The 15,259-nt window shown below is 41.8% G+C and overlaps 2 protein-coding genes across 2 annotated transcripts in view; one reads left to right on the top strand and one right to left on the bottom strand.

Moving 5' to 3' along the window:
- Nucleotides 1-10,845, bottom strand: part of TRPC7 (transient receptor potential cation channel subfamily C member 7) — a 148,002-nt gene extending 137,157 nt beyond the window's left edge. Inside the window, exon 1 of the mRNA XM_063123309.1 lies at nt 10,093-10,845. Within this exon, the coding sequence (XP_062979379.1) occupies nt 10,093-10,845 (753 nt within the window). The remainder of the gene's footprint in view (nt 1-10,092) is intronic.
- SMAD5 (SMAD family member 5) overlaps nt 1-15,259 on the top strand; it is a 320,505-nt gene that overhangs the window by 269,415 nt on the left and 35,831 nt on the right. The gene's annotated exons all lie outside the window — the stretch shown is intronic.

The raw sequence follows: 15,259 nt of genomic DNA on the forward strand, positions 1-15,259 counted from the left end.
TTTACTATTTATTTATTTATTTATTTACAATATTTATATACTGTTCCATATCCAATAGATTTTCATTTAGCAACGTTAAGGTTTGACATATGTGAATGGCCTATGCACAAGGGCATTGCCCTCAAATTGTTTGCTAAAAATATGGTCATCTGAAGAGATGATCAAGGAGCATTTAGCCAATTTTATACTTACAGGATTTATTTATTTCACTTCCTAGTTTGAGAAACGCGACACCTGCTTGCTTGCAGCTGATACCTCTGGGGGGCAGGCGGGGAAATCTGCATATTTCCTCATATGAAGGTGACATTTCATACTTCTTGCACTAGGTTAAATTGTGCCTTTTAATCCTCCCTGACATATTTTCAAGCTCTTACAGAAAATGTAATCAACTTAGTCAAGCGGGAAACATCTTTAACAACATTGCTGGATGAATATAAAGACAAATAGGGCTGCACCTGAGAGTGGATTTTTTCTTTTCTGGCTTAAGCTGGGAATTTGCTGCTCTTAATTTAAACAGAACAAGACACATCTCAACCTGAGTCATAGAACAAATTTCTGCATCTTTACCAAGTGGCTGTATAATTTTAATTTATTATTTAAAAGCCAGCTGCTCTGAAATTCACCTATGAAATGATATTGTGACATACAGGTCAAAGTAATTAAATCTATCTAGGCACATAGGAAGCTGCCTTATACTAGGTGGACCATCGGTCCATCTAGCCTAGTACTGTTGACACTGACTGACAGCGGCTCTCCAGGGTTTCAGACAGGAGTTTTACCGGCCCTACCTGGAGATGCCAGGGATCGAACCTGCGACCATTGGCATGCCAATCATGTGCTCTACTACTGAGCTACAACCCTTTTCCAAATGTTACATTTCGGCTTTGACCCACTCAAAATCAGAACTGAATATATTTCAACAGAATATGTGAAGGAACGGAACTTCATGATATGCGACCTTGTGTCTTTGAGAGAATGTTTACTTGAATTTCTGAACCTACAGTTGGAATCTTACTACATCAAGTTCAAATGGTTTTAGTTGCTCTTCCATCAGTCACTTTGTATGTTTGATAGAGTGCTCAAAAGAAACTAAGACCTTAGCTAGACCAGGCTTTATCATGGGGCGAACCCCGGGATCGTCCCTGTGAGTCCACATGACGCACAGGGGATCCTGGGATCAGGGAGGGATCATCCCTCCCTTGCCCCGGGATACAGCCCTCCCCTTTGGGCCCAGTTTTTCCGCAGTCTCTGGCTGCACCCATCGAAAGTAGGGTGAGGGGAGTGGGGAAATTAAGTTAAATTTTTAAAAAGACCTACCTTAAGCGCACGAGCATTCGTGCGCTGCTTCTCCTTTAAAAATAAATCAATGGCGGGTGTGATGCCTCTCTTCCTGAGGTCGTCACACCTCACATGTAAACGGAGGAGGGATCTCACGTTAACCATAATGCGAGTTCTTCCCTCCTCCATTGCGGACTATCAGGTAAGTCTAGCTAAGGCCTATGACAACTCCTTCCAATGATGTCAAATAATTTCATTGCATTAAAACATAAAAATGTTATCAGATTTATCATTCATAACCTGTCACTGCATTCATCTAAAATAAATACAATCTCTCCCTATATGCAGAATACAAAATGATTGAGGTTCTTAGACCCAGGCGCTAAGAGTAGAAGATGAGGAAGCGGGAGCAGGAGTAAGTGTAATTGAGGGTTCTGTGAAGGAGAGTAAAGGAGGAAGAGTTAAGGAGAGTAAAGGGGGGAGGGATTTAGTGTCTTCCTCCCATGATCTGTGGAATGAGAGAAGAAACAGGAAATGATGTAGGTGAAGAAGTGATGGAGAGGAACTGAGTAGGCCACATTTCAGTAGGTGGAGAGGGGCAAGGCTGAAAGAAGAAGAAATACTAAGATGAAGAGGGCAGAGCTTATTATTAATACTCATTTGCATTATTACTGAAGAATTCCCAATTGGCCCAATCACTGAGATAGCATCTGAGAACTTTGGAAGCAACAGATGCAGTTGTATCAACAACAAAAGCAGATGTAGTGTATGTGTGAATTAGGGCTGAACCTTATGCATGTTTAGACATGGGGCGGGTGAGTCCTACAGCTCCCAGCATGGCTAGGAGGACTTTTTTTCTGTCAAAAGACACACAGGATTGCGCTCTCAGTGAGTATCCCTGTGCTTCTGGATTCTGCCTTATTGATAGTTGATTGTGGGATTTTAAGATTAATTTGAGATTTAATATGCCAGAGTTCTTTGCAGGTTTATCTTTCTTTGACATACCCTCATGCTAGGGTGCTATTGTCTCCCTACAAACACATTGTTGTAAGGGGACCTGTTGATTAGCTGAATTTATGATAGTAATATTTTACAGCAAAGATTCTCATAAGTCTCCCTAGGGATATATGGTCAGTTACCATGTGAGCCACGACACTTTTTCTGATGCCATCTCCTCCTCTCCCCTCCAGTGTTTATTCACCCGAATTTTGGCCATCATGTCATTCAGCTGCTCCCTATCCTACATCCATAAAAATGGGGCAAAATGAAACAGTGTTCTTTATTCCTAATGTTAATGATTAGGAGTAGGGATCAATGAAAAAACTTTCTGTTTCTCAAAGTCTGAATCAATCTCTCAGAGGCCAAGGCACACATAGTCTTATGCATATATGGCCTCTATCTATCTGCCTCATTTATTTTCCACACTGGCCTTCCTCAGGCTGAGAATGGGGAAACCCTGATGGCTCCAGAAAGATGAACAGATATTGAATTAGATATGAATAACCTTAGTTATGAATTCATGGAAATGTCTAGAATAGGGATGTACATATTTCTTCCATTCCATCTGTGTTTTGTGAATTGTCAGGTGTCTTTTGTTCTGCTGTATGCTCATTGATGGAATCGGATTCCTCCCCCTTTGGAAACATCCACCAAAAGTCTGCTGCAATTGACATAACTTTCGCTGGCAGGTACGATTTTGCATATTTTCTGAGCTCAGCACACAATCAACGAGATGAGCACACAGAAAAGTGGTGTGTGGAGGCTGACGAAAGATCAGAGATGTATAAAATATGGAGGTTAATGGTGTATGCATTAGCATATTTACCAGGAACTTTCATGGTTTTATTTTATTAAATTTGTGTACAGTTATGAAAAGTTTTTTAAAAAACAACCCAGTCCACACAACCTGAAAGTCACTGGCTACTGCAAAGTCTGTTGTAGTGGGGTTTGAGTCATAGAAATCTGAAGTAATTTGAATCTGGTTCAGCTTTCTCTAACACCTTAGATATGCACACAGTGTATTCCTCAAATGCATGAAGATGCTTATCCTTTTTTGGCCGCACAGGCATACCATAGAGTGCCAGATCTGATCAGACTATTTGTCTTTCTAGCCTAGTGGCTCCGATGTCAATGGAGTGCTGAATCCACTCCGGGTATCAGCCAGAACTCTAAAGGAGCTATCCAAGGTGTGGAGCACCATGGATAGCTCCATTAGAGTTCTGCTTGGTTCTGACAGAAACCTGGAGCAGATTCACCACCCCACTGACATCAGAGCCACCAGCCTCCACTGTTGTCTGCTATGACCAGCATTGGCTCTGTAGGGATGCACCAGAGATCTTTCCTGTAACCTGCTACATGGTCCTTTTTGGAACTGGAAATGTATTTATTTGTTATTACATTTATATCCCATTCCTCCCCCACCCCTTGCATGGAATCTAAGGCAGCTTACATGGCCCTCCTCCTCATTCTCTGCATTTTAGCCTCACAACAACCTTGTAAGGTAGTTTAGGCTCAGTGTCAATGACTGGCTCAAACTCACCCAGGGAGTTTCATGGCCAAGTGAGGACTGGCTTTCAATGTCATGGACTGACCCTGGAACCTTTTCTATTCAAAACTGTACCACTGAGGTATGACCCCTCCCAGGATACTTGGGACTCTATCATAATTATGCAGTCATAAAGACACCCAGAGTACTCAAAATGATGATTACACAGTTATAAAGACATATTATGGTATATGGCATGGGTATAAATGGTATAACTATGGTGATCTTCTTATGTTACGTGATGCAGTTCTTAGCTACACTTGGAGAATGTTTTTTGCAGCCAGGAAAATTGTTGTTTCCAAGTTTGTGGAGTTTTTTTTTAAACAGTTTTTCTTAGTAATAGTTTTATACCTCCATAAATATTTCTGCATTGTTAGATTAAGAGCCATTCACTAAGATGTTCTTTTATATTGTCTTTCCAGTCACTTTTTACCAATGAATTTTGCTATGCTCATAACAATTGTAGGATGCAATGGCTTCTATCCTCACAACTCCTGCTGCTGAGGCAGACATAGTGTTTGGTTATCCTAGTGAACGCACCTCACACCTCTTTGTTTCTTTCTTCCTTTCTGCCATGAGTACTCCTTCATTTGTCTGATGGAACAGGTACCAGTTTTTCTGGGTGGACACTAGGGGTGTGCACGGACCCCCCGCTCCGCTTCACTTGCAGATCCGCCATTTTTCGGATCGGGCCGCTCCGCCCCGCCCCCGCTCCGCCCACTTACGCTCCGCTCCGCCCGGAGCTCCGGATCCGGATCCAGAGCTCCGTTTCCCCCCCATAGGCTTGCATTGAAAGCTAAAAAATTATACAACTTTTTTTCTGTTCAAGTTAGAAACCTCATGTTTGGCACCATGACACCTCATGGGGATATACACACGCACGCCAAGTTTCAAAGCAATCCCATCATCCCCTGATTTTTGGCGAATTTTTGAAAATCGGGCACCCCACACACAACATCCCTGCGAGGTGTGTTAAAAAACACGGGGAAAAGCCCGTTCAGATGAAGAAAGAGAAGTTTCCCAGAATCCCAAGTTACCTGTTTTGCCTATGCCCTCCTCCAACTTTGGGATCATCATGACCGGGAGCTGACTCTGCCCCTCAGCCCTTTGAAAAAGGTATTTTTCCCGCCGATTTTTTAAAAACTTCTAGCCCGCGACCCGTACGATGCAGAAAGTTGAGAGTGGTCTCAAAATGACCCCCATCCACGACTCTCTGTGCACAAGAATTTTCAGAATGATAGCTTAAACCCCCCCCAGTTATCCCCGATTCTTTCCCTCAATGCAATCCTATGGGCGAAAAGCCGAAAACGCAGTTTGAGCCGCGCGGTTGACCCGATTTTCACAAAAATATAGCCCGCGACCCGTACGATGCAGAAAGTTGAGAGTGGTCTCAAAATGACCCCCATCCACGACTCTCTGTGCACAAGAATTTTCAGAATGATAGCTTAAACCCCCCCCAGTTATCCCCGATTCTTTCCCTCAATGCAATCCTATGGGCGAAAAGCCGAAAACGCAGTTTGAGCCGCGCGGTTGACCCGATTTTCACAAAAATATAGCCCGCGACCCGTACGATGCAGAAAGTTGAGAGTGGTCTCAAAATGACCCCCATCCACGACTCTCTGTGCACAAGAATTTTCAGAATGATAGCTTAACCCCCCCCCAGTTATCCCCGATTCTTTCCCTCAATGCAATCCTATGGGCGAAAAGCCGAAAACGCAGTTTGAGCCGCGCGGTTGACCCGATTTTCACAAAAATATAGCCCGCGACCCGTACGATGCAGAAAGTTGAGAGTGGTCTCAAAATGACCCCCATCCACGACTCTCTGTGCACAAGAATTTTCAGAATGATAGCTTAAACCCCCCCCCCAGTTATCCCCGATTCTTTCCCTCAATGCAATCCTATGGGCGAAAAGCCGAAAACGCAGTTTGAGCCGCGCGGTTGACCCGATTTTCACAAAAATATAGCCCGTGACCCGTACGATGCAGAGAGGTGAGAGTGGTCTCAAAATGACCCCCATCCACGACTCTCTGTGCACAAGAATTTTCAGAATGATAGCTTCAAAAACAACGTAGTTATGCGCGATTATTTGCCGCAATGCAATCCTATGGCAAAATGTTTTCAAGATGGCGACCGGAGCGCTCCGCCTGAACTCGGAGCTCCGAAAAATGGCCGCTTCTCTTCGCCTTGCTTCTAGGGGGTCCGCGGTCCGCTCCTACTCCGCCTCTGGGTAAGGCGGAGCAGGCCAATCCGCTACTGCTTCTACGCTCCTAATCAGAATTTGGTGTGCACATCCCTAGTGGACACACAATCATTCAGGATCAGATAACGATTCCTCAGTTAAATATCATCCAGGATTACCAGCTACCCTCAGAGAGAGCAATGTGGATGGACAATCAATACCTGTGCATTTGACGTGGATTTCTACTGAAGAATTTGTTTCACTATTTCGCCTGGCAGCACTCAAGATGTCCACCATGCATAAACATTCTGCGAGAATAACTTTGTAGCTTTTGAACAGACCCCAGAGGTTTTGGCCTACAACTTTCATCATCCCTCATCATTGGTTATGCTGGGTAGGGCTGATGACATTCATAGGACAAAACATCTGGAGGGTCACAAGTTGCCCAACCTGCCTTAGGCAATATACCAGAATAAGAGCCAAATTACGTATTACATTCCAACGAATAACTGTAGCTGACAGCCCTTGCCTTGTTTAGCATGCAAAAATGGTGGGGGAAGGATTAAGCACCTCCTCCCCCCCCACTTCTTTGTTATGAGCTTTTAAAACAACAGAGGGGGGCATCTGGCTAAAGTTAAATGCCCCTGTGTATGATGACAGTTTAGGGTCTGCCCCTGTGTATGGTTTCTTTAGCCATCATTGCTGGGAGCAACGCACAGTTTGGGGTAAGATGTGCTATTTTTCTTGCTTTTTTCGCATTCTGTATGACTTAGTATTTTTTAATAGTGGGTTGATTAATCTTAGGCCATAGCTAGACGGGGCTTTATCCCAGGGCAATCCCTGGGATTGTCCCTGTGCATTCACATGATGCACAGGGGATCCCGAGATCATGAAAGGATGATCCCTTCCTTGCCCTGGGATATGGCCCTACACTTTAGGCCTGCTTTTTCCATGGTCTCGGGGTTATCCTGAGACTGCAGAATGTGTGGGCGGGCATCGCAGTTTGTCTGGGCTCCTCACAGTTACTCACAAGGAGCTGGGACCCGCGCATGGGTGCAGAGCTCCTTAGGTGGGGTGGGGTGAGCGGGAAAAATGTTAAAAAAATGAAAAAAAAAACTTACCTTTTGCGCACGAGCACTCCTTCCTCTTTAAAAAAACAAAACAAAAAACAAAATGGTGGGCGCAACATCCTCTCCCTCCGAGGTCATCGCGTGCCATGTGTAAACAGAGGGGGAGATCTTGTGATAAAAATATCATAGTCACCCCTCCATCACAGGTCTAGCTGAGGCCTTAGTGTATTAATATAGAATGTTTTTATTAGACTGTTAATATTGGTAAGACTATTTATTTAAATGCTGTTTAAATGCTGTTGAGATTCCTTGCAATGGTTAGTTAACTTGTTAGTTCAAGGGTTACCTTGAAATATTGCTATATTTAATTATATAAATGTTTCTGAAGCTGTTGTGAGCCACTTTGAGCATGGCTTATTATGAAAAAGCAGCATACAAATTAATGGATTATAGTGACATGTACTTTAAACTTGTGTCAACAACAAACAGGCTGAAATGGTTCATGTGTCCACTTTGAGCCCAGCCAATAGAGGAAAAATATTATGTGCCAAATGAGAATGTATCTCCATCTCTTTAAACTTTTCACAAAGAGCAGTAATCCAGATTGGGACCAAGTGGGGGTAGGGATGTGAATTTCCCTGCTGTTTGCATTATTTAATAAAATATTATTGATTCTTAATATGATATTTCCTGGACTGTAAAAAGCACCAAAGTTGTACAGCCTTTTGAGAATATAAATGTATTTTTAGCCCTGATCGGATTATTTAAAAACATCTATATTTATATAACACCCTTCTCAATTAAAAGTCCTCATGGTAGTTTAATATGCTGAAATCGTAACATTTCTCACAACTATTTTGCAAAACAATGTATATGTATTGCTTTGGGTTGTGATTTTACTGCACAAAACTCTACCTAAAATTCACTGTTATCTCACTTTACTGCGTGTCTTTAGGCATGCCTTTCCCCTTTACACATTACAGTATTGATATAAGTGCAATCCCTTCTTTCTGCACCAAGAATGAAACAGGCAAAATATTCAAGTGTTTGTGCCCTATCAGTTGCCCCGAATTTCCGCCGTGCCAAGAAACGGAGTGGCCGATTAGGTCCCTTTGTGTTTTCTCCTTATGGCTTAAATCCAATGCAGAGTTAGACATGCATAAGTCTATTGCTCTCAATAGGCATGTCTAAGTCTGCATTGAATTTAGGCTTATTGTTAGTCTCACATAATGGAGCAGTAGTTCATAGGATCAAGCACTTTACAATCCTGCCCAGGGGCTGCTCCCTTCCCTTGCTGATATAAATTCTGCTACTGCTCAAACTGATCCAAGGGCTTAGTTTATTTCTTGTACAACTGTTCCACCTGGTCCAGCTTTTGAACAGTCATCAGGTGAAGCCCCACAAAAAGCATATTACTATGTATATAAAGAGATGGATTTCAGTAGGGACCTGATCACATAGGCAAACTGTATTCCTGTGATTCCTCTGAAGTGCCCCTGGGTAAGTGGACGGCAGTGAGAAATGTGTAATGGGAATTGCTGTTCCACAGATACACCTTGTTGCATTGTTTTGTGATTGTAGCTACTCCAAGCCATAGCAATCACCCCCAAAATACTGAACACTCATGAGCAATCATATGGAGGCCATTCACTTGTATGATGTAGCTCTAAATTGAGTCTACCAGAAAGCACTAAAACCTCTTGTGTATTGGGGAACAGCATTCCTGGTTATTGCTATAAATCTGAGGTTGCAATTCCGGCAAGAGCTGAACCTGTACTGGCTTGGGAAGATGAACCTTCAGTGTTGGTTGTCCAGCCAACCACCAAGTATAAGACTTGTAAGCTCTCATTACCTCAGTTAGGTCTGGATGAGGTATCCAGTCCCCATCATATTTAGATACTGCATAAAAATCATGGCTGTAGTTATTTGGGATACGTGAAGAAAATGTCATCAGCATATGGATGGCACTTTGTTTCAAATGTCAACAAACACTGTTTACAAATTGAATAGATGTGGGACGGGATGCCATCTATCAGGACCCCAAAGGCAAATCTCATAGGGGACCTAAAAGCTAACAGAAAAAAGGTACTCCTGAAATTGAAACAACAGTCCCAAAGACAGAAAATTGAGGATATGTTAATAAATGGATGGATAAGCATGAAACCATCACCTTTTTGCACACTGTCTGAACAACCAATACATCAACTCTGTCTAGCACTCTATCCCTCCTAAAGAAAAATATTGATAAGCTCAATGATTTTCCTAATAAGATTTGGGAGGATACATCTGAAACTAGCTTTGTAAGATTTGGTTAAACTTCGAAAATATATTAGTTTTTAACCATCTTTGTTTCCTTCTTGTTTGAGGAATATTGTTTGCCAGAACAAAGACACTGAGGTCTTTGTTCTGGAAAGCCCCCCAAATGAAAATCATTCATATTTCTTCAGTTCCTAAAAGTGTTACACTATCAGGCTAGACTGAAACCAGATTCTTTGATAGGAACGTCTAGCATGCCCTTTCTTTGAGAGTTAACCTAGATGATACATGTGCATAGGGATTTAATGTGTTTGGATGGTTGGATGGATGGCTGCAGTGCCCCCAATTCATATAGTGTCCAATGCTTATGAGGAATGAGGCTTAACTCTTTCCTCCAATGCTGCAATCTTAATTTAAAAACAACAACAACAACACCCAAAGATGTTGTTTGCTCCAGGAGAAAACCTTCCATTGTCACTAACAGTAGATTACTCCCAAGGTAAACAGCAATTTGGAGGGAACATATACATGGGGACTGCAACATGTGGGCCAAGTGCTAAACCCCACACCACCTGTTCACCTTGGTCCCAATCCTGATTCCCCAATCCCCACTCTATGACTATTATTTGAAAAAACAAAGGTATGCACAAATACAGTCTAGCCTGGGCCTAATTTTCCCTGAAATGTCATCATACTTTTCTAAACAAAATAAACAAATATATTTAGGTGGAGTTATCATCATCGCCACCATCATCTTATATTACCTTAAATTCTGTTTCAATGTTGGCTAGCCGTGCCAGTTCATTGCTTAGCTCCAAAGCAGTAAGAACAGGGTCTTCACTAGAAAGAGACAAATAAGCGGCACTTGCTAATCCTTTGTAGGCATTCATTCTTGATCGAGAATGACTGAACGAATCCTTCCTCTGCTTCTCAATGCATTCATTGCACTTACAAAAGTAGTCATGGGGCCTTTCTATCCGTGCCCCTTTCAGGAGCAGTATATGAACGATTTCATATTCCTGGCAATGAGCAGCAAGGATGATAGGAGTAATGTCATGAGAGAAGCGTGTTCCATCTTCGTCGTAAGCATAAAAATCGTCGTCTCGTAGCTCTTGCTCAAGAGGGCTGAGAGTGAGACGCTGTCCTTGTGCAAAGGCTGGATGGCTCAATATTGCTTCCACAATGCGCACATATCCTTTGCTGATGGCCAACAAGAGGGCATCTCCAACACGAGCCAGATTGTCCTTCTTCAGAAGAAGCTCAGTGACTTCCAGGTGTTCATTGCCCACCGCTAGCTGCAGGGCATTTTGTCCCATGTAATCAACGCAGTTGAAGTTCAATGTTTTGGATTCCTCCAGCATTTTCCGGACCACTGGGATGTTGCCATATTCTGCTGAATCCAAGAAGCGCTCCTCCTCAGGTGTCAAGCTGGTGCCTTTCTCATTGAACATGTAGGCTGGGCCTCGGGTGGCCTGCCTCCTCCCTTTCTCCCGAAGGGTGGTGTGCCGTCGATGCATGATTTTCAAGCTGTGGGTTTCAAGCCTGCATGAAAAGGACAGAATTATTGCTGATATTGGGCATGACCTGGCCAAGGCTAAAAACCTCTGGATAAAATCCAAAAGAAGCCCTATCTGGAGTAGACCCATTGAAATGAATGGGACTTAAGTTATGAATGAATGGGACTTGATGAGACTAACTTAAGTCTCATTCATTTCAATGGGTCTGTTTTACCCATATTTCCCCATTGATTTCAATGAAAGAGAGAGGAAGTGGCTGTTCATGGATTAATCATTTCAAATCTGTGAGGTTTGTTGCTCCCAGGTTCTGCTTTTGAAGGAGAATTTATTTTTTACATGTAGTATTGAAGATGACCAGACGTATTTGAGAAATTTGCAACAGCTTCAAATGAGTTTGGACTTCTATGAACCCTGTCTGTGGATTCTGCAGTGGACTAGCTTTTTCCAAGTCATGTGGTTTTCATGGACTTGCGGACTGTTTTTTCACTTTCGTGAGGGATTTGCACTAATTTGCATTAATGTGTACTTGCACAAATGCACTAATGCAAATTAGTTAATGTGTGTTAGCACCAATACACATTAACCAATGTGCACTAGCGCATTTGCACAAGTCCACAGTAGTGCTCTTGTGCAAATACGCTAACGTGATGAAGTGCAAATACAATGAAATGCTGGTAAAACAAATCAGATTCCATCAATGGGTGGTCCACTGATAAAAGACGCCTGACAATCCATGACATACCGATGGAATGGATTTAATAAAATCTGTACATTCCTCTGTGTGACTCACTTAATTACAAAGAGTCTTTGGAATTTGATTCAGATCCCAAGAAAGACAAAAAATAATATTTGCATTTTGGACGACACCTTCAAAGACTCACACAAAGTGGAATTCACTACAATAAATTGTACAGTCAATAATTCAATACTACTTGGAATAATTCCAGCAACAATTAAATACTGATGAAAGAAGGGCATAGATCTAATAATTTATGGCCACATTCTTTTCCAGGTTCTCAGCAGTTTTGTAATATATTGTATGAAAAGTGGAAATGTACGAGTAATTTATAAGCCATGCTGTCTCTCTGAAGTCATTAATCTCCATAATAGATTCTGAAATTTGAACATATATATTCTCAGCAGAACATTTTAAAACTAAAGATTGCAAAAGGTTACCTATTTTAATGATTTCCTTGTAGGTGAATCCCTAAGGATTTTTGAAACTTCATATCTAAATGCAGATGTATGTATGCTTAGTGCTAAATGTGATTCAGATGATGAAAGGCCAGATTGCTCTAGTGCAAAACCTGAGGTTGTGATGGTAATTATCAGGTGACGTTCTGTTGCTAATCAGGAAATGCCTGTTTGTCTAGGATGGTGTTCCCCAAATTGGTGCTCTGCAGATGAGTTGACTATAAAGCTGAAAACCTAAGAGCCATGCTGGATCAGAAAGCACACACACACACACACGCACACACACACACACTTTTTAATGTGTTAATTGAGTTTTCTTTTATTTATTTTTCTTGGGCTAGATCTACTCTACTGCTTTATAGTGGTATTGAAGTGGACTGATAACTGTTGGGGCACAATCCACGTTCCATATACTGCTTTCATAGTGTTACTTCCTGCTTTTTATTCCACATTGGAGCCATCACAATTGCTATTTAATCTCTAGAGTATGTCTTAGTTTATATATTAATAAATTATCTTGTTTTGCCAATAGCTTTAGTTTTGGGAATGTCCTGCACTTCTGAGAAATTAGATCCTTTGTTCCTGGTTGGCTCACCATATGGTGATTCTTCATAGGATGCTCTGGAACTCAAAATGGAGTAATTTATTGATCAGATGCACAATAGTGGAGTGCCATCCCTACAGTTTCAGCACCTGTAAAGAAATGGCGTGTATATAACTGCTGTATTTACGTTGTGTGGCCTCTAAGAGGCTATAATGCGTAGGCCTGAGGCCTAGCTTCGTTACTGTCAAAGGCTTATGTAGGAGTACTGCTTGGTGAAATATTCTGAAATGAGGAGAGCAAGATGAACACTTTTAATATTTTTGGATTGGCCTGAATCAGGTAAATTTAATTTTGATCAGTGTGGGAAACATCAGACTCTGATTGATTGGGTGTTCTAGCTAGGTGCAAGAGCAGTTAGAAATGTCAGTCAGTGAACGGAAAATGTCTGTTTTTTGGTTGGTGTGGGTTATGTGACTTAAGGACTAGGAGAAAGCTGAGGAGAAAGTTAATACCTAACGCCTGAATATTAAGCTATTCTTTCTCTGTATGATAATCATACATGCCTGGTGAAGATCTGGAGTAGGGAGCATGTGCCTCTGTTATGCCAGGAGGCTGCACTAAGATCTTATTAGAAGAAAGTTGGACAAGCACGAAATGGAAGTCATTTAGTGTCTCCCCACTCATTGCAGGAACGATAAAGCAGGATGCATCTACAAACTCCAAGTTTGGATAAGGAGAATTTCAGAAGGATCCGCTGCCTGCAGTAAAGTTCTCTTTTTATTGCTATTTCTGTTCTTGCTGTTTTATGTTATTAACCAGAGATTGTGAGTTGGATTCAATGCTGGTCATCCACCAGAGGAATGGAAGCTGCTAGTGGAATGGATTTCCCTTACCCCCTGCAAGCAAATTTCCTCCAGAGGTTTGGGGGAACCATCCAAAGCAGATCTGGAGAGAAAGCAGAGGGCTGGGGGTGGGGAGTTGGGGAAAATCCTGTTGCACCAAGGAAAGTTCCATTGCACTAGTAGGAGTCTGCTCACAGGATCCAGCTCATAACGTCCTGCTGCTATGTCAGGTTAACCTGACATAGTGGTTTAGTCAATATGGCATAGCACACATATTTTGCCTACTACATAGATGCCACTTTAAACTAGTCCACATGACAGATGTCACCACTAGGGATGGGTGAAACCTTTGTTAGTATATATATATATATATATATATATATATATATATATATATGTCTTACCCAAATTCATCAGTTTCTCCATAAAGAAGAAACTTAAAATTGTTATTTAAAAAAATATGTGGGAGAAAGTGAAACTGACAGATCTGTCCATCCCTAGTCACATGTGCTCACATCAAACAGGTGATTTTTCTCCATGTCATCACAGACCCATCTTATGGTCATTTATGGTGGCATGAATATAATTGTCCAGTCCTTATGACGGAAAACATGAACGGCTTCATATACACAGACAACCATTGCATGGAGTAGTTTAAAGCAATCTCCACATTTTGGCTGTGACACTCACCATTTTGGCTATCCACTTTTCTACAGTTCTTCTTAACATTTCTAAGCTATAACTGTATCATCCAACAGAGTCATATCCTTCTTGGTACTGACAGAACTTTAGATGCCAAAGACAAGCTTATCCTGGTAATCCCATAACTCTGGGAGTTGAAAATTTACCAGATTTATCTTAAAGTTGGAAATATTGGCAAAAAGGACTTTTATTGTTCTCCCTACCAATGGGTGCAAGCAATGTGCTTGTACTAGTATGGTGAATCAAAAACCGGAAAATTGACTCAAGCAAAATGGTCATTGAAATGAAATGTTTTAGGCAGCAATTCTGACCTAAACATACTCACTAGGGAGTAAGCCCCATTGGACAGTGTAGGTCTTACTTCCAACTCCAGGTAAATAGGCATAGGACTGTGCTATTTCAGTACTAGCACTTCTTTTCATAGTCGTTATCTTTATTACAGAGATTTTGGGTTGAAGCAGATGTCCTCCTGTGGAAGCAGGTGAGCGAAAACTGACTTTTCTAACCCCCCTTACCATTAGGTCCCCCAAATGGTCCCTCAGGGGAGCATTACTGAGTGGAGTGTTCTGTGGTGCAGGGCATGGAGAGATCATGGCAAATTAGGCTGAGATCTATGAACTGCCTCTGCCTGACTTTCCACAACCCCCTTTCCCCTCACCCCTCACACCACAGCCAGTCAACACAGCAAGAGAGCACTTGAGAAGGCTGCTGGGTAAAGGAGGAAGTGGTCAAGTCAGCTTCCTCCCACACTTCTGTCCTGGGATATCTGGATCCAACCCTCTGACTCTGATAATTTTTGACTTTAGATCTTGCTCAAATGAACCAAAATGAACCTTCAGCAGAAAATTGTTTTCTTCACGTATTTAGCCATCAATTAAAGCTCTTGAATGCATGTTAAAATGCATTTCAGCTGTGTTTCAATTCTGACTGGAGACTAATAAGGTAAACAGGTAAGTCAGCACCAGGAGATCTGGATATTACGGTGGTTTTGTTTTCAAATCCTTGCCTTGCGCTGCTTTGGGAATTAATCACATGTACAGAGGGAATATGATGCATTCTTTTTAAAAGTCTAATTGTGACTTGATTGCACCTACCTTAACATTTTTGTTTAATGGCGCTTTGCATTTAAATT

Source organism: Elgaria multicarinata, chromosome 3 (assembly GCF_023053635.1).
Source record: "Elgaria multicarinata webbii isolate HBS135686 ecotype San Diego chromosome 3, rElgMul1.1.pri, whole genome shotgun sequence".
In the NCBI taxonomy this organism is placed as follows: Eukaryota; Metazoa; Chordata; class Lepidosauria; order Squamata; family Anguidae; genus Elgaria; species Elgaria multicarinata.